At 38.9% G+C, this 18613-nt stretch overlaps 1 protein-coding gene across 2 annotated transcripts in view; it reads left to right on the top strand.

Moving 5' to 3' along the window:
• The window catches only part of LOC126836359 (laminin subunit alpha-1), a 43585-nt gene extending 25070 nt beyond the window's left edge, over window positions 1-18515 (top strand). For both annotated transcript variants that reach the window (XM_050569635.1, XM_050569634.1), the window contains exons 3-50: window positions 3178-3441; window positions 4470-4715; window positions 4791-5015; window positions 5088-5234; window positions 5302-5460; window positions 5528-5671; window positions 5756-6025; window positions 6338-6573; window positions 6633-6858; window positions 6934-7148; window positions 7210-7397; window positions 7473-7582; window positions 7658-7835; window positions 7896-8002; window positions 8086-8266; window positions 8347-8486; window positions 8552-8779; window positions 8919-9170; window positions 9238-9399; window positions 9468-9640; window positions 9730-9864; window positions 9956-10214; window positions 10332-10528; window positions 10600-10793; window positions 10865-11118; window positions 11196-11307; window positions 11830-11974; window positions 12066-12213; window positions 12290-12454; window positions 12545-12699; window positions 12776-12914; window positions 13033-13264; window positions 13343-13516; window positions 13589-13755; window positions 13877-14044; window positions 14103-14551; window positions 14626-14794; window positions 14858-15023; window positions 15092-15333; window positions 15401-15544; window positions 15617-15676; window positions 15740-16083; window positions 16535-16835; window positions 16905-17036; window positions 17119-17271; window positions 17363-17519; window positions 17603-17965; window positions 18107-18515. In XM_050569635.1, the coding sequence (XP_050425592.1) occupies window positions 3178-3441; window positions 4470-4715; window positions 4791-5015; window positions 5088-5234; window positions 5302-5460; window positions 5528-5671; window positions 5756-6025; window positions 6338-6573; window positions 6633-6858; window positions 6934-7148; window positions 7210-7397; window positions 7473-7582; window positions 7658-7835; window positions 7896-8002; window positions 8086-8266; window positions 8347-8486; window positions 8552-8779; window positions 8919-9170; window positions 9238-9399; window positions 9468-9640; window positions 9730-9864; window positions 9956-10214; window positions 10332-10528; window positions 10600-10793; window positions 10865-11118; window positions 11196-11307; window positions 11830-11974; window positions 12066-12213; window positions 12290-12454; window positions 12545-12699; window positions 12776-12914; window positions 13033-13264; window positions 13343-13516; window positions 13589-13755; window positions 13877-14044; window positions 14103-14551; window positions 14626-14794; window positions 14858-15023; window positions 15092-15333; window positions 15401-15544; window positions 15617-15676; window positions 15740-16083; window positions 16535-16835; window positions 16905-17036; window positions 17119-17271; window positions 17363-17519; window positions 17603-17965; window positions 18107-18255 (9324 nt within the window). In that variant the 3' untranslated portion in view covers window positions 18256-18515. The remainder of the gene's footprint in view (window positions 1-3177; window positions 3442-4469; window positions 4716-4790; window positions 5016-5087; window positions 5235-5301; window positions 5461-5527; window positions 5672-5755; window positions 6026-6337; window positions 6574-6632; window positions 6859-6933; window positions 7149-7209; window positions 7398-7472; window positions 7583-7657; window positions 7836-7895; window positions 8003-8085; window positions 8267-8346; window positions 8487-8551; window positions 8780-8918; window positions 9171-9237; window positions 9400-9467; window positions 9641-9729; window positions 9865-9955; window positions 10215-10331; window positions 10529-10599; window positions 10794-10864; window positions 11119-11195; window positions 11308-11829; window positions 11975-12065; window positions 12214-12289; window positions 12455-12544; window positions 12700-12775; window positions 12915-13032; window positions 13265-13342; window positions 13517-13588; window positions 13756-13876; window positions 14045-14102; window positions 14552-14625; window positions 14795-14857; window positions 15024-15091; window positions 15334-15400; window positions 15545-15616; window positions 15677-15739; window positions 16084-16534; window positions 16836-16904; window positions 17037-17118; window positions 17272-17362; window positions 17520-17602; window positions 17966-18106) is intronic.
• Window positions 18516-18613: the final 98 nt, after the last annotated feature.

Genomic DNA, 18613 nt, shown 5'->3' with positions numbered 1-18613 from the left:
TCTCCTCTCGCCTGACGACCCCTCTTCCAGGTCACCGGGCTCGACATTCCTACACGGTATAGTCACTATACTATAGTGTCTCCTGGTGTGTCTAAATCAAAGTCAAAATCAAAGGATTTTTCAACATTTTCAAACGCGACAAGGGCTCTAGTCGTTTTTATTAAACATCCCTGGTAGGTATATAATGGTAGAGAGGCACGACGAGCTTTTGCCTTGCAATATTGTTCCCCGTCTCCTTAGATCTGATCCACGACGTTTATTCGAGGTAGCATGAAAAGTGGCCGTTGGGTCGAAACGGTTCTTATAGGTTACCGCAGAGTATACATATTATAATAATTATAATATATAAGTGTTGTATACAAGTTCACACACACACACGCACCGTACTGCGGTTAAACCAAACCCTCCGTTAAAGTTGAAAAGAAATGGCAGCCAAGGAAGGGGAGGGAGAGGTGTTTAGGGGGCGAAGATGATTGCGCTGGAAAATAATAATAATCTAACGCATAATACCGCGAGAATTTCACAGTCTCGGATCTCAAAGGCGTTTTGCGGTTATACAAACAAAACGTTGGACAAAGGAGACGACGCTCGCATAGCCAAAAAAGGGGGATCAGCGAAATTTTCAAAATAATAACCGACTGGCAGACGGAGGGTAGACTGCGCGAATCGTGCCAACTCTACTCGCTTTGACTCGGCTCCAGCATTATTTTTTTTTTCGACAATTCTCAATGTGACAATTTTTTTTTGATAAAAAGTTCTTTGGTCATAAATAAATAAAAACTTTAAAAAATACAATATTATTAAAATTAAACGATATTGTGTATTTTAATCTTTAGACACAATCGTTGCCGTTCCAAAATGTTGGCAATTTTTATTGTTACCGGTTAAGCTAAACTAAAGAATATATTTTCTTATAAGGCATATTTTTAAATCTTTGGTGGGGAAAAGTGTGATGAATAAATAAATATTAAATAAAAACAAATTAACATAATGAAAATGTATAATATATTAAACAGTTATTTAATTTATAAATTATATAATGACAATATTTTTTATGACTGTTTATTCACTCACACAAAATAAAGTGTAATTTTCTTTTTTTTTGTTTGTCCTTAATAAAAAACGTTTTACTACAGATTTTTAAGAAATTGTTTATGTTTAGCTTAACTTCAGTCTAATTTTTTTAATCATGGCCATAAAACCCTAAATAAAAACGAAATAAAGAGAAAATCTACACTTCTTTTAGAGAATACGATTTTTATTATTTTTTTTAGCTGTCAACGTTTATTGATATTATGATATCTAAAAAATATTCCATACAAATTTGAAAACAGTCACAATCAGATTTATAACCCCGTTATATTGAATAAAATATTTATTTATGAGGTGGTGTGGTCTCGCATAGCTTCTAGAATAAAATCCTAGTTATTTCACTGGTATACGCTGCTCTTCGATAAATATATTTTCAAATCGAATATATTTTCTTAGACTTCTCGAGTTGTGTAAAACAAAGTCGGTAAAAAATGTAAACACCAATAACTTCTATCGAACATATTTATTTTTCTTCTTGGCTATACAAACGAAACGCATGTGTACAGTATATACACAAGACGATATTATAATAGTATGTTAATGTACAAAACAAAATATATTGACTGCACGCACGCTCACGACCAGCTGTTCGTTCACATTTAAATTATTATAGGCGCTCTGAATTCCTAAACTGTATGATCAAATGTGTAGAGAAAAAAATGGAAATACAATAAAAATATTGAAACGTGTTTTCCGTTTATCATAAAAAAACTCAATTTTTCTACTTGTGAGCGAGCCGACCAGACACCCAGTGATTTACAATAAGAACAAATATATTCGGTTAACTTTTCGAAAACTCGTCAAAACCACGCTTACCTACCAGACAAACGGCATATGAGTTTTTATTAGATAAGTTTCGAGGAAAAGTTCTTGGTGTCCCGTGAACAGACTCACCTAAGAAGTTGGAATGATAAAAATAAAAATGCAGAACCTATTATACATTGTAGGTCACGCGATTTTAAGAAATAAGATTCGAGTCTAGTGGAACTTTAACATAAATCTTATTTTTTTATAGTTTGAAGTAATTATAGAAATAACAAATTTAACCCTAAATTGCGATTAAGCGAGACAAACTACATAGAATTGATGTATTTTGTGCTGATTATGAGTTATAAATCATTACAGTCTATAAAAAGTTGCCAATATAATAAAATAATTTCATAATCTCCTTTACCAAATGAAGGGCACAGGGGAAAACGGTAGTAGTCACATTATGAAAATTTTAAAGTATTGCAAAAACAAAGTTCGTGAATTCCTCTCCCTCTTAAATAAGATTAAAAAAAACCGTTAAATGCTACTCTAATAATGAATGTATTTATTTAAACAATCTATTGACATAAATTTAAAAAAATAATGGCATAAATTTAAAAAAAACGAATTGAAAAAAAATGTCATAATGTGACTACTACCGTTTTTCCCCTGTGCCATTCAAATGGTTTTGGGTAACCCGCATTAAGTGCAATTTCCGACCGGAACTTAGTTTGAACTCCACCTCTGGTACTAAGAACAAACTGCAATGCTAAATCTCAATATATATAAATTTGTATCAATATTGTAAGATATCCAATATAGGTGTTACTTGTCTTTACAGTAGAAAAAAATTAAATATGAATTATTAAAAAAAAACTGACATATTTTTGCTGTGTAATTTTTCAACATAAAACCACGGGCATTGTTCTACGCCGAATTATTGACAATAGATTGCGATACTGATGGAAACCTTTACAAACGTAAAAGAATGGATAAATGAGGTTTTGAGATTTATAGGAACAAAAAAAAAAAGATATGAGAGGTATGGTTGTTTGCTGGTAAAAAAAATAAAGTATAAAAAGGAACGAGCTAAAATTCGCACAAAGAGTGAGGATTAAGAGAAGTGATTCGATTGGGGATGTTGCGAACAATGGTGCGTTTTTTTTGTTGTAAGATCCTAGAGTGGTAGGGCTTGACCCACTCGGAGTGATGGAGAAGTCAAAATGTAAAACAGGGATCACTTTGTTCTACACGAATAAAAAACATTTTTAAACGGCTTTGTCTGTTAAACCTACACAGATGCCACATTGAACGTCTTGTATTTTCTATGTTCAGGTGTACCAAGTGTCGTATATCATAATCAAGTTCGGCATATCGTCGAGGCCGGGCAATTGGATTTTGGAACGGTCTACTGACGACGAAGGGTCACACTTCAGACCGTGGCAATATTTTGCTGTCAACAATGAGGAGTGCGTTGACAAGTATGGCGTTCAACCGGCAACACACAACGGCGATCACAAAGACAAGATCGTACAAGTAAACCGAAATCCCACTTGCGTTACTTCGTGTTCGCGTTTTAAACCGCACGAGAACGGAGAGGTACTGATGAAATATAAAACTTATTTTCTTTATTTCCACTTTGTCATAATAAACAAGTCACGATTACAATGTATACCGCACATTCTTCTTTCAGGATCGTGTTAAAAACGCAACGCTCTGATTGTAAAAAAAAAATATATATAGCGACATCTAAAAGATAATTTATAACGTCTACCCGAAAACCTTGAGAAGTCCGTTTTCAGAATTTATCCAAGTGTTCACTTATACAAGGTGTAACCGACCTGTACAATAGTCAGAAGTGAACATATTATTCTTAGTTTTTTTTTTCAATACTATCGAGTAACTAACTACTATTTACTTACATACATTTTGATCGTTTAGTACCCCTACACAAAACTTTGTCGAATTTCGAAGTTATGAAATTTGTTTTGTGTTATTTAAATAAAAACAAATGTTATTGATTACTATATAAAAAATATCAAAACGGACAGTTTTTTTTTGTAATGGTAATATAAGTGATTTTAATTAAAATACAAAATATGGTGCTCATAACACATTTGTTAAAGACAATTTTTTTTTCAAAAGCCGAAAAAACACATTTTGATTTACTCAATAAATATTTAGAAAGAATAATTAATAACTGTATAAAAAAAAAATGTATTGCTTCTTTGTATATATCGTATCGTAGTATTAATTTTTTTTTGGACATAAAATATCATCCAAAACGTTTAGTATAGAACTAATATTTCATAATATTGATATCGTAATCAAGTGTAAAATAGATTAAAAGCAAACAAAATTAAAAAATGCTTATTAATTAATCGTATCAGCATCAAATTTCGTCAACAGTTCACTATTATTTTTATACTTTATAAAAATGCATTATATAATACATGTGAATTTTTAAAACATACTTTTGTTTGTTATTTAAACATTAATGAAGAGTAAAAACTGCTATAGATATTTTCTTTTTAAGATATTATTAGGGGGGAGGAAGGTAATTAACCAAGGTTTTTTTTCTATTTTTAATATATTCTATAACAATACCGGTTGCCAATCCCTTACAGATACACATAAACCTGTTGAAAGGACACGGCAGCATAAGTTTATCGTCTCCAGACGTACTGAACTTCACAACGGCCAGGCTCGTTCGGTTTAGGCTGCAGAAAATCATTTATCCCAACGATAAGTCGGGCGTGATGGACACTTCGATTTTGAGGAAATTGTTCTATTCGATCAGAGACGTATTCATAGGCGGTCGGTGTGTTTGTCACGGTCACGCCAAAAAATGCAAACAAATTTCAGAAACAGCCGTGAGTGTCGTCGTTAAGTGGTTTTTTGCAGTAATTATATTAGTATATGTGAATTACTAATTTTTGTTTTCGCAGGAACCCAGCTGCGACTGTCAGCACAATACTTGTGGTCAAAATTGCGACAGATGCAGCCCGCTTTACAATCAAAGACCGTGGAAGGCTGGTCCGACTGCTTGCGAACAGTGTCAGTGTTATGGTCACGCGACCGAATGCCGTTATGACCCGACGGTTGACGCTGAAAAATCTAGCTTGGACCTGTACGGCACTTATTCGGGCGGTGGAGTCTGTGTCAATTGTTCGGTAAGACAAATTCTTCTTCTCACCTTTGAGGTGTTTGTCTGGGAATGAATAATGGAATTTTCTTATTCTCAGAAACACACAACTGGCATCAATTGCGAACGGTGTGAGACCGGATGGTACAGACCGCTTGACATAGAACCTGACGATCCCGAACCATGTCTGCCTTGCGAGTGTCATCCCGAAGGTTCTGACGGAACTTGTGTGTCCAGCAAAGATACGGTAACGATATTCTAATCATACGAAAACAATTTATAATATATTCATCGGAGTTTTTAATTTTACATAGGGAATTGGACTATGCGATTGTTTCAAAGGGTTCGCCGGTGACAAGTGTGACGAATGCGCTCCGGGTTACAGCGGGTTTCCAGACTGTGAACCGTGTGCGTGTGACGAACGAGGAATCAAAACGCCTCCTCTGACTTGTGACAGCCAATGCGATTGTAAAGTGAGTTTTGACGATAATGTTATACCGCTGTTAGGTTGTCTTTACCATTTTGCCATTAAATCATCAGGATCGCGTCAATGGCAACAAGTGTGATCGATGCAAGCCCGGGTACTTTAACCTGAATGCTTCGAACCCGGAAGGATGTGACAAATGCTTTTGTTCTGGCGTGTCGACGACGTGCGATAACGCAGTCGGTCTTAGAGAGATTTCGGTAAGTGACAGTCGATATTATGATAACTGATTATAGGTCAGGTAGAAGGATACCATTTGAAATAGGTTTTTGTCACACCAACAGATAAGCTTACCTGACGGGTGGTTGGTAACAGACCTAAAGATGTCGAAGACCGTTTTTCCGTCAACGGATGCTGATACGGGGCACGTATACATCAGCAGTTTTGACGTACCATTTGGCGCCGACAGTAGTTTTTATTGGCTATCGCCCGACAATTTTACCGGCAATAAATTGACCTCTTACGGTTCCAGCTTGAAGTTTTCCGTATCTTGGATCTTAATGCGAGGTGATTCTAGTGGTCGACAATTGCTTGACCCCGACGTTGTAATAATTGTAAGTACAGTCTATAGTAGAAGTTAGATGCTCAAGTTAATATACGAACCAAAATTATGATATAATGTTTTAAATAATTGTAATTACATGCATTAAACTACAATTATTGACAAAGGCTCAAAAATAAATTCAAAGCAATTCTCGGGATCACAAGATTTGTCGAGTAAAATTTTTTTTGTTAAATTTTTATCCACTAAGAGAGATTTGGATTTGCAGAAGATATTTCAATCCGTTAATTAAAATATCGTTAAATTAAAACGAGTACTTAAGCCGCGATGTTTAAGGTAATTTCTCACAATAATTTACTCTTAGGCCAAGGATAACATTTTGATCGCATACGGTGGCAAAAACGATAAGTTAGCCAACGAAGTGATGGGCAACGTTGCCTTGACGGAAAAAGATTGGTTTTATGTGACCAAAGACTTTAAAAATCTCGAGACGCCTCTTGACAACGCCGAAGTATCGCGCGACGAGTTTTTATCGATTCTGTCCGATGTCAAGCACGTGCTCATCAAAGCCAAATACCATACGGACCAAGTGGAATCCAGGTGAGCTTTTTCCGGAAACTATAATCAGTTTATGCTATTCTAACCTTTCTCCATTTCAGTTTGAACGACGTTTCCCTTACTCTTGGTCACGTCAACGGTACAGGACGTTTGATCTCCGACATAGAGAATTGCTCGTGTCCTTTTGGCTATACCGGACTTTCTTGCGAGGCTTGCGACTATGGTTTTGTCAAACACATTGACCCTTTCTCACCTGGAATTCTGTGCAAGAAGTGCGACTGTCACGGTCATTCGCCGGTGTGCGATCAACTCACCGGTCATTGTTCGGTAAGCGGATGGGTTCGATTTGTTGTAGGTTTTATTGTGTAATAATTTATTCATACTATTTTGCGGTGTTTATAGGTGTGCGAACACAACACGACCGGTGCCAAGTGTAACGAATGCTTGCCAGGTTTCTACGGTAATGCAACCTGGGGTACGTCGGAAGACTGCAAGAAGTGCGCTTGTCCTCTGGAAGAAGGCCCAAACAATTTCAATGGTTCTTGCGAGCCAAACTCATCTGGAGGATATATGTGCACTAATTGTCCCGAAGGACACACCGGCGATCACTGTGAACTGTAAGAAATCTCAACAAATCTCATTGCTCGTGTTATTTTAACAGTCTTAATTGATTTATAGGTGCGCTTCTACGTACTATGGGAATCCTATGATCGAAGGTTCAACGTGCAAGCCTTGTGACTGCAATGGCGCTCCATGTAACAACTCGACCGGACAGTGTACTAACTGCCTGGGAAATACCGTCGGCTGGAACTGTAAAGAATGCAAACCCGGACATTTTGGTAACCCTATTATTTCCGACTGCAGACGTAAGTATATTATAAAGCAGACATCTTAAAATATTTATGTTTTCACCGACATAACCGAACGGCTTTGGTTTGTAGCGTGTGATTGTCATCCGGTTGGTTCAATAACAACGGACTCTTGTAACATGGACACCGGACAGTGTCAGTGTAAAGACAATTTTACTGGAAGGACTTGCGATCGGTGCGTGGTGAGTGTAATAAACCTTTGGCTCAAAATTGCCCCTAACATACTTAAATTGAATAATGTAAAAATCGTTGATCAGGATGGTTTGGGTAATACGACCGCCAAATGTGTTGAGTGTACTTGCAATCATATCGGCTCCATAACGGACCTGTGTGACCCCAGATCCGGCATTTGTCCGTGCAAAAAAGGAATAACCGGAGCCAGTTGCGATACGTGCATCGAAGGATTCCATTCGTTCTCCAGTCAGGGTTGTGTCGGTAAATCGCGATATTATTAAACTTGTACGATACCTTATTAATTGCGATATTACTGCTTAGAGTGTCAGTGCAATACTACCGGAAGCGAAAACAACAGCTGCGACCCTGTAACCGGCCAATGTAATTGTCGACAAAACGTCACTGGCAGCTTATGCGATTCGTGTAAAGTAAGCCGAACAGCTAATTACTTTTAAACTGCAATAACAATATCATTGTGGAATATCGAGTACTAACAAACGTATTATTTTAGGAAGGACATTGGAACATTACGGACAAGGGTTGCCAAAAATGTGGATGCGATGAATTAGGTGCCGTCAACGGAATGTGCGATCCCATAACGGGCCAGTGCGTTTGTAAGCCAGGAGTTAGTGGACAGTATTGCGATCAGTGTCTGCCCAATTACTACGGGTTCTCCATTCTGGGCTGTTCGGGTCAGTATAATCGAATTGTGTATATAATTGAGATGTATAATCAATGTTTGTCTAACGTTTGATGAAATTGATTTTTTAAGAATGCCAGCCATGTGAAAAGCAGGGCCACGTATGTGATATGGACACAGGCAGATGTGTATGTCCTCAACTGACCGAAGGTCCGGATTGTAGTCAGTGCGTTTCCATCAGCTTTGGGTGGAAAGAATATAAAGGATGCCAGGTCGGTACACCAGGTCGATGAGTAATTATTAAAATATAGTTACCATTAACAGACTATATTTTCAGGAATGCCGGTGTGATTCTTTCGGATCGCTCAACGGTTTTTGTCATAACGAGACCGGAGCGTGCGTATGCAGAACTGGTTACAGCGGCTCCAAGTGTGATCAGTGTTCGTTTGGATACTACGGGTATCCCAGGTGTAGGCCATGTGCATGCGATTATGCCGGAAGCGAACAAAACAATTGCAACGGAACACTGTGCGGTTGCGATGAATTCGGCCAGTGCGAGTGCAAAGTAAGCTTTTAATTTCAATTAATTTGTTAAAATAATTTGCTATACAAAATTTTAAATTAAAAAAACATTACAATGTAACTTATACAAAAATAAAAAGAGGACAGTCTTTGACAGTATTTTGGTGCCTGTGACTTTTTAGATGAATGTTTATGGCAAGAGATGTGACCAATGTAAAGAGGGCACATTCGGGCTGCATCAAATGAATGCGGATGGTTGCATACCTTGCTTCTGTTTCGGTCGAAGTAGTTCATGTTCGGCAGCAGGTCTAACGTGGAATCAAATTAGACTCCCGCAAACCCGTACGCTGTCTATTCATTATGATACCAACAGCAGTACGCTGTACAGTGAAGGCGATTATCCTGTCAATACCCAAGAAATCTGCTACATCAACGTGAGTTGTGACAATTCTTGACCTCCTCATCTGGTTACATTAATCTAGTTTTAAATGTTAAACAAAGCTGGCAAATCCCGAGAGTGGTGGTATAGAACGCAATCAGTTGAACATCACCAACAACCTTAGGATTATACCGGGGACTGTGGGTAACGTGGAAATGGGAGTAAAATACTTGTTCGACACTCCTGTTTATTGGCAACTGCCTAATCGATTTTCCGGTGATAAGGTCAGTATGGATGAACGATTTGAGAATAATAAATAAATTATAAACTTTGATATTTCGTATGTGTGCAGGTTTCATCGTACGGCGGCTACATACGCTTCACTATAGACGCTGAAGGTGGAAACACTCTCTTCCCGCAACTGATTTTGACTTCTTATCCGCTGATACAAATTCAAGGAAACGAGCATATCATACTAGAACACTTCCCGCAGTCCATTAACACGGGGCCCAGTCATCAAGTAAGGTAGAGTAAACCGCACTTCATTCACTCCTCAATTCGCCATTCTTCACCTAAATTATTGTTAACCCTAAACTATTATTAAAATCACTCAGGCTACATGAATCGTTGTGGCAAATCAAGAACAATCCCGGCGCCAAAGTCAGTAGAGAAATACTGATGCTCGCATTGCAAAATATCAAATACATTTTCATCAGAGCCACCGATTCGGTTGACTTTACCCGCGCCACGTGAGTACTAGAAGCATGCTACACAATTATTATGATTGTAATTAGTATTATAACGAACATCGTTTGAGCTAATGCTTGTAACCGGTTGCAGTTTAAAAGACGTATGGTTAGAGACGGCGACGATGACCGCTAGGAAAACCGCTCACTTGACTGCTTCTCAGTTAGTCGAGGTATGCGAATGCCCTCCCGAGTACCAGTCGTCTTCTTGCCAAGATCCCAGTCTCGGATATTTCAGGTACTATAACAGTTCAGTGAGTGCAACTATTATAATACAGACCGTCGGCGAGGCTAAACAATGTCAATGCAATGGTCGTTCGAACGTGTGCAACGTCGAGACAGGAAATTGTGAGGTGAGTTTAAATTATGTTGTAATCTATTTTCGGAAATAATTTTTGTGTATACCATCAAGACTCGGCCCTGTCTGAGTAATAAACTACTTTTCAATCATTTCTACTTTTTTTCGACAGAACTGTACGCAAAACACCGGTGGCGCCCATTGCGAGATCTGTGCCGAAGGATTTTATGGCGATCCGTTTGGCGAAGGATGTCAGCCGTGTCCGTGCCCGTCGGTTAACAAAAATTTTGCTAAATCGTGTGAGATAGGTTACGAAGGAACACTAGTGTGCCAATGCAAACCAGGCTATAAAGGACCCATGTGCGATCAGTAAGTAGCCAGCATCCGCACTTCATATTTAGTCTCTTCAAGACACAACGCATAAAATGTTTAATTACTAGATGCGAGTACGGTTGGTTTGGGTATCCAAGAAAAGAAGGCGGATCGTGCGAACCTTGTCGTTGTAACAAGTATGGCATGATAAGCGACGAGTGTGACGAAGAGACTGGTCAGTGTAACTGCATGCCGAACATTACCGGCCGGGACTGTTCCGTATGTCAGAACAAACATGTGTTAACCAGCAAAGGATGCATGTGTAAGATAAATTATCTAAATAAATTGTAGTTATGACATAATAGAGAAACTTATACGCGTTACGTATTTCAGCTTGCGAGGACAAGTGTATAGACACGTTGCTGGACGACGTATCTAGTCAGATCAAATTACTAAACGAAACAACCGTTAATCTGGCCGAAGGAATGATATCTCCTCCGTGGTCGTACCTGTTACTTATCGAGACCAATGTGACGTTCTTGAGTAGCATGCTAAACAGTTCTACCAAAGCCGATTTGATGTTGATCGGTCTAGCCGACGACGTGGAACAGAACCTTAAGAAGAAAATAAAGTACGCTTTCGTCAAGGTAAACGAAAAGCTCTTACACCGTTCGATTATGTTTTGTGTACAAATTAAATAACCATTTTTCTGTTTTTAACGCAGGCCAAGAAGTCCTTAAAAGCGTCTCAGCTTATCGAAAACGATATACGGCCGCTATACGAGTCGGCCGAAAGTAGATTGGCAAATAGCATGGCACTAGAGAGAGAAGTAGACGGTAAATAGCATTTACAAATTAATATTGTTCCCAGGGTTCAGAAATTATAAATACTTAAAATTATCAAAATATACAGGTCAAAAAGTATGAAGTATGCAAAAAGAGCAGAAAAACTAGAAAAAATATATTTTTGAAAAAAACATCGAAATAAGCAAATTTCATATTTAAAATCATTATAATATGACATAAAATTTCATAGCCCTCTGCTAATTTTTATGTCAAGCCATAAAAATAAGTTAATTATTTAAGTCCCAAACCCTGCTTATTACAATTAATAATCGGCGAATACTTTTATAAAAAATATACTACTGTAGAAGAATTTTAGTTTATAACATAAATATTTAAATAAATCACAATGTGATTAGGCAAATTGTTAAAACAGCTAATTTATCGAATGTTCAGTGTCAAACAATTTAAAATATTATAACTATAGTGCAGACAAAAGTATTGATTATTGAATTAATATTTTTTAAAGACAAGGTATTAACTTTATATTACAAACCTTCGATGATTTTTGTTTAGAACTAGTCATCAACTTGCAGACTTATGGCGTTGAAGAGAGGGCGCGCTTGAATATTGCAAGCACCTTGAAAGAAGCTCAACACATTTTGAACAAAATAAGTAACATCGATTTTGAACCTTCTGTAGAGCCCATAACCATTCTTAGGTAGAATATTTATGTATACAGTATATACTATATCGTTGATAAATCACTTCCATGTACCTATACAATAAGAAAAACAATTTTTGTGTTCAAGAATTTGTTCGGAGGCCATGGAAAACCTTCAATTGAACACGGGTAGTGAAGCTCAGACGGTTAACCTCAAACACAAATTTGAAACTCTTTTGAATCAAGTGAAAGACTTTGACGCCATCCTATCCAACATATCCATCGCGTCAGAATCGGTAGCTTTGCTAAATTGTGTTATGTAGTCCTTTAGTACTAATTAATACATGTTTAACACTTACGTGTAACGTTTAGGTAAACCGACTGAAGCAGCAAAATAAACAGTCACTGAGGACAGTCAATAGGATCATAGAGGACGTTAATCGAATGGAGTTGTCTTTTAACGCGAAGCACGGTGACATGGTGGCCGCTGTGAAAACAGCAAGAGAAAATTATTTGGCGAGTATGGACAATTTCGAAGTAAGAAAAACAACCATCACCAACTGTAACAGACTTATAAAAAAAACATTATATTAACACAACTTGACTATCACCAATGTCAATTTGCAGGAACTATCCGACATTAAACCCAGATTTGAAAACATCAGAAAACCTTTCAACAGAGGCAAAAACATTGGTTCTCAGTTAGACGGGGAACTGCTTTTGGTGAATTCGGCAGAAATACATGCGGAGTACCTTTTGCAAACTGCTCAGAAATACGCAGAGTAAGATTTACCCTTGACGACGTTGTTTCGTAATCGCCATTTAAAATATACTTAATCTATGTAATATTTTGTTTAGATTGTTCAAACCTATCAAACACGACGCCAACGTCACGCTTCAAGCAAGCAACGCTTATTTAAATATCGTCAAATCCCTTCAGCTTGCTCGAAACGCGGCTATCAACGCTAGTCAATTGGCTGACACTTCGTTCCAAACGGTAGTTCTGCTCTATACGTCGTTTAAATTTACTTAACTGCCCATCAAGAATCTTTCAATTGCCTTGAGCCTTCCAACTATCTCTAAACACACAGTGTAATTTTGATTGTATCATACAGGCGTATCCGGGAGTGTATCAAGAATCACTTGTGGACAAATCAAAAGCAGCTGAAGATTTATCCCAGCTCGTTTATAAAAATACTCTGGACGTGAAAAAACTAGTCGATACTTTCCAGTCGAAATTCAACGCAGAAATTACAACAATCGAAGCTGTTAAAAACGATATGAAGCAAATAATCAAGATCGACAATAGTAATTCGAAACAAATTATTGAGCTCGAACAATCTGAAGGTGCGTTACTCGCACAGTTTAATTTACTTAACTATACATTCAAATATACGATGTTGTAATTATTTTTTTACAATTAAGGAATGAACATAGAACTGAATAGCAAAGAAGATGTCGACCCGCTGATGAACACGTTGGCTAATGTCGAGACCAAAATTAATGAAATTCAAAACAACATCGATAACAGGCTGCGTCCGGTTTTGCTTCAGCTTAACGAGGAAGGTGAACCCAGTCTAACGATTGCTCAGGATAAAAGTAATTTATATTATTCTTGTAGATAGTTTTGTGTTCTTCTACCATAGAATTATTTTATCTGTTAAATTATAGTCGACGAGACTGAAGAAAACGGCAAAAAAGTTTTAGACGTACTGGACAAAGTCGTTAAGTCTACCGAAGAGTTTGGTAAAAAATTAGCATCTTGGAATGACACAATTGCTGGCAAATTGGAAGCTTTGCGTAACAAAATCACAGAAGCCCATCAAATCGCGGACGGGGTGAGTGTTTTTTTTTTTTGTCACCTGTACGTATTATACGAGTGTTGTTATCTCCTAAACATTTAAACACTTGACTAGGTAGCACTCTACTGAAATAAAGAATTTTAATCACTCGTTTTAGATCCGTATATCGGTTACCGGTAAAGAAAACGACACCGACAACGTTTGCATTCGGACATACCAACCGAAATTTTTAGAGCCCAGCACTAGGACTACGATCGTGTTGTCCTATGCAATTAGTACTAACGAGAGGGACGCGTTGCTCTTTTACCTATCGAGCAAAACCACAGTGAGTTTGCTAATATTTTCCAGTAGAAGTTTCATGCTAACTTACATTCGCGTAATAGGGTGACTTCGTGGCAATCGAAATGGTCAACCGGAAGATCAGGTTCGTGTGGGACGTTGGTGGTGGCATTGGCGAGATTACACATCCAATGCACATACAGACAGCCAGCGACCTGAACAACGACCAGCACTGGTACAGGATCGAAGCAGAACGGGTGCACAATTTCGGCAAGTTGCTGATTAGACCCCAAGTGGTGCCAAGCGGTTCGTCTCTGGCCATGGGCTCGCCTCACACGAACATGTCTAGCGCGGGCATGGGACGTTTGGACGTCAATTCGGACGATGTCATTTGGATAGGGGGCATCGACAAGGCGCCTCTGCCGTCGTACTTACATTCCAGACAACTGGGTTTGATTGGTTGTCTTCATCAGGTGTGGCTGGACGGTCGACCCATCGGCTTGTGGAACTTCAAGTCGCAACCGGCTGGCACCTGTAGTGCCTGCATCGAGGGGTGAGTTAACCCTACAAATTTACCAACGAAATTGTTGGGTGACTTCAGTGAGTAATCTTATTCGCACGTTTCAGAGCCGAAGAAATGGTTGACGATAGTTCCTATAGGTTTACCGGTGACGGTTACGCGGTCTTACACCACGACAGTACTACCGCCTACAATAAGTACCTATTCAGCGTATCACTTAACTTCAAGACCTTCGACGAAAGATCTCTGCTGTTCCTGGCCGAAGGTTCTCAGCCGGTAAGAAATGAATAGCGGCGGCCAAAGATTAAATATGTATTACTAATTATGGCTTGTGCGCAGGATCAATTTATCGATATAAGAATGCAAGACGGCAAAGTCATTTTCCGAGTCAGCTATTCGGGTTACTCGATGTTAGAACTATCCACCGCCAGCCGGTACAACGTGGGCACCTGGACGAGATTGGAGGCTACCCGGTATTTCGATAGAAAGAAAAAAGTGGAAAAAGGTAAGTCAGTTAATGACCTACGGTAATTGACTCAGCAATTTTTGATTTAATTTTAAATTATATTGTAGGAGTTTTGAAAGTCGGTGCTGAGTCTAAAGAAGGCGTACCTTCGCCGCCTCCGAATCAAAACGACATACCGGAATTATCAGAGGCGGAGTACATGATAGGCGGCGTTCCTCCGGGTTTTAAGGCCACTAACGGTTTGGTAAAATCGTTTTCAGGATGTATGTCGGACATTCAAATAGCCCAACAAGGGTACAACCCAATGAGAGGCAATTCGTGGGGCGTGCAAACTACTTGTACGGACAAAGTTAGTAGACCGCTTAAAATTTATATTGGTATTAACACACACTTACCGAAAAAATGTTATTTCACAGCCTCTGACTATAGTCGGATTCTATGGTAACGGATACTTAGAATTGACTTCGCACACGCTCAAAAAGAAAGCGTCGTTTGGATTCATGTTCGCCACTTTACAGCAAGACGCACTATTGATGATGTCCACTACGGATATGCTTGTCGTAAGTCACACAGATTACCTAGGTATTTTTACTGGTGTTTTTTTAACCACATCTCATCTGGTTTCTGTTTAGCCTGGCACGTTTAACACTAGCAATAGTTTAGAAGAAATCAACAACAACATAGAGCAAGAGGTAAAGGTTAGAAATAACCGGACTGAGAGCGATTTTTTAGGATTTTCAATTAATTTTTTTCAGAACAAGCAAAATTACTATTCGGTGAGCTTGAGACGTGGACAGGTAGACATCCGGATAAACGCAGGGCACGGCGAAATAAGACTGGCTAGCGAAGGGTTCGAGTTCGGCGACGGCAAGTACCATTCGATAATGGTGACCAAAAACGGCAAAAAGCTGGAGTTGCGCATTGACGACGTACTTCATTCGTTTTCTTCACTTCCGGAAGGTTCGAGTGTGGTAAGAGCACCTGGTGCGGCTGGCGGTCTCTTTTTGGGTGGTCTACCCGCCGAAATAAATACCACTGGCAAAGCCGTATCCAGCGTTCCCCTTGTGGGTACCATCAAAGACGCTATTTTCAACGACCAGTAAGTAGACAACCGTATAAGTAGTAGCTATTTTGTAAAACGAAGGAGGTAAATGCAAGCACAATAGACTAAAAGTGTGTGAAACGGAAACTGCACAATAGGCAGAAAATTAAAAAGTTAATATAGATCAGTGAAAAGGGTAGTACACATAAAAAGTGAGTCTTCTTTATAAAGAAGGATATTGTCAGCCAAGAATTATTTACCAATATTATTATGCCACGAATTCGTGAAATTTTGTATGTACGCAGTTTTATATTTTTTGAAGTTCATTCGATTGAATGGTTGTGTGGTTTAAAAAACAATGAATACTAATATACAAGGCTTGAGTGGATCAATTTTAGATTTAGTCACCTCTTGTGAATGTAACAATAGTATTCAACGTTCGAATATTGTTCCTATTTCTGAGTCTGTTTTTTCACCAAATTAATTGACAAATGTATTTTTTTTTTAGGCTTTTGTATTTTGATTCTCCCATTGAATTTGAGCACGCAGCGATCGGTCAGGTAGGTCCAGTACCCCGGACGAGTGGCAACGTGTCAAGCGAAATTGCATCGATGACCTCGACGGAGAAGCCGACTGGTTGCGGCAAAGAAGGCAGCTTTTCCCTAGAACCGGGTGCGGTTAAGTTTGGCGACAACCCTAACAGCTACGTGCAGGTGTCGTTCTCCAAGCGGCACAACATGCACCGCAATTTCAAAATGGATTTCCGTTTCAGGAGTTTCTATTCCGACGGACTGGTTTTTCTGTTGATCGTGAGTTCAAAATTTAGTAGCTCGACTTGTTTTTTTAAACACTATGAGAACGCGCTTTGTTCGTTTCAGGGTAACCGGGCCAAACAGAACAACTATCTGGCCATGCGACTATACAACGGCCGGGTCCAATTGGTGTTGAAAAATCGCAAGAGAATGGAGATATCCACTCAAGCTGTATTCAACGACGGCATGTGGCACAGGGTAAAAAAGAACCGCATCACTATTCTAACTCTCAGTTATACAAACATCAGTTTATGACACGTTTTGTTTTTGTCCCGTAAAGGTTCAACTGATCAAAGACAACAAGACCGTGCATTTCACTATCGATTCAATACCGCAAGAAAAACTGAATTTGACCAAAAAGCTGAGTTTGGGCAACACCATGTATGTTGGCGGCGTGCCGGCGGAGAAGAACTTGCAACTTCCAGAGTCGTTGGTAAGTCGAATAGCCAAATGTGATCAGATCTAGCTTGTAATCGTTTTCTACTATGTATATATATATATATGATATTTTTGCGTTTTTCCAGGACGTTCGGTCGTTCAAGGGGTGCATGCAAGGTTTCGCCGTGAACCACCAAGAAGAGGAGCTGGTAAGCGAAAGGGCCGTCCGCCATCAGGTCGGCCAGTGTTTCCCTCAGGTCGAGAAAGGATCGTTCTTCCCGGGCGACGCTTACGCCATTTACAGTAATAATTACCGACCTGACCGTATTCAAAGCAGCAATTTCGCAACGCTGTTTTCACGGATTCTCCTGTGCACTCTGTTTCAGAAAACAAATACTACGTGGGCGCGTTGCTCGAACTGTCGCTGGAACTGAGGACCACGCAGACCACGGCCGTCCTGTTGTCGGTTTCCGAACCCGAAGGGTATCCGGCACTGTCTTTGGAGCTCAATCAGGGCAAAGTGGTCTTGTCCGGCGACATGGGCGACCGCCGGCCGTTCCGGGTCGAGCAGAGTTTCCACTCGGAGTTCACCATATGCGACAACAAGTGGCATCAGATACAAGCATTTTACGTCGAGGACAAGTTGACTCTCAAAGTCGACCAGTTTGAACAAAAATACTGGCTTCTGGACAACGGTCACATCACAGAAGCGCACACCAACAGCCCACTGTACATAGGTGGATTACCAGGTACAATACCGCATAATTATTGTTGAATAATAGATCAATCAGCAGTCATTTTTTACCCCTGCTATGTTTTGGTTTGCATTTTGGTTACATGCTTAAACTGTTTTTTACTCATCCCAATATCGCATTCGTTGTGTTTTGCAGATACGGCGTCCAGCGGTACTTTAGGCACTAGAGACAATTTCAAAGGATGCATACGGAACTTAATCATAGGAAGTGAACGCACCGACTGGGCGGATATGGCTTCATTGCACAACATACTTTTAAGCTCGTGTCCCCTGATAGTTCACTAGTAATACCACTAGTTTCCATGTACATACATTTATTTATATGATAACATTAGTTTCTAATTAATCGTAAGCAATTCGAGTTTGAGCGTTTAAGCAGAACTCGAATCGGCCAATGTAATTTTATATTTATGCAAACTTTGTATTTAAATGTTTATTATTTAATTAAAACTATTATCTAAATGTAAAATGGCCACTAACAATTTTTCTTTGTAAATAATATTACCGATCAAAAGTTTTAAAAATAAACGTGCGTTATACTTTAATTAACTTTATTTTTATAAGTATACTGTTGTTTCGTACAATTGTACATAAAACTCTATTATTATGTACACATAGATACCGTATTTATTAAAATGTATTT

Source organism: Adelges cooleyi, unplaced genomic scaffold (assembly GCF_023614345.1).
Source record: "Adelges cooleyi isolate 19-005CV unplaced genomic scaffold, UGA_ACOO_1.1 ACOO_flye_CR_arks_rails_tigmint_CR_PRNA_247, whole genome shotgun sequence".
Lineage (NCBI taxonomy): Eukaryota > Metazoa > Arthropoda > Insecta > Hemiptera > Adelgidae > Adelges > Adelges cooleyi.
The sequence above is the reverse complement of the archived record's forward strand: the minus strand, read 5'-3'. Positions and strand labels throughout refer to the sequence as shown.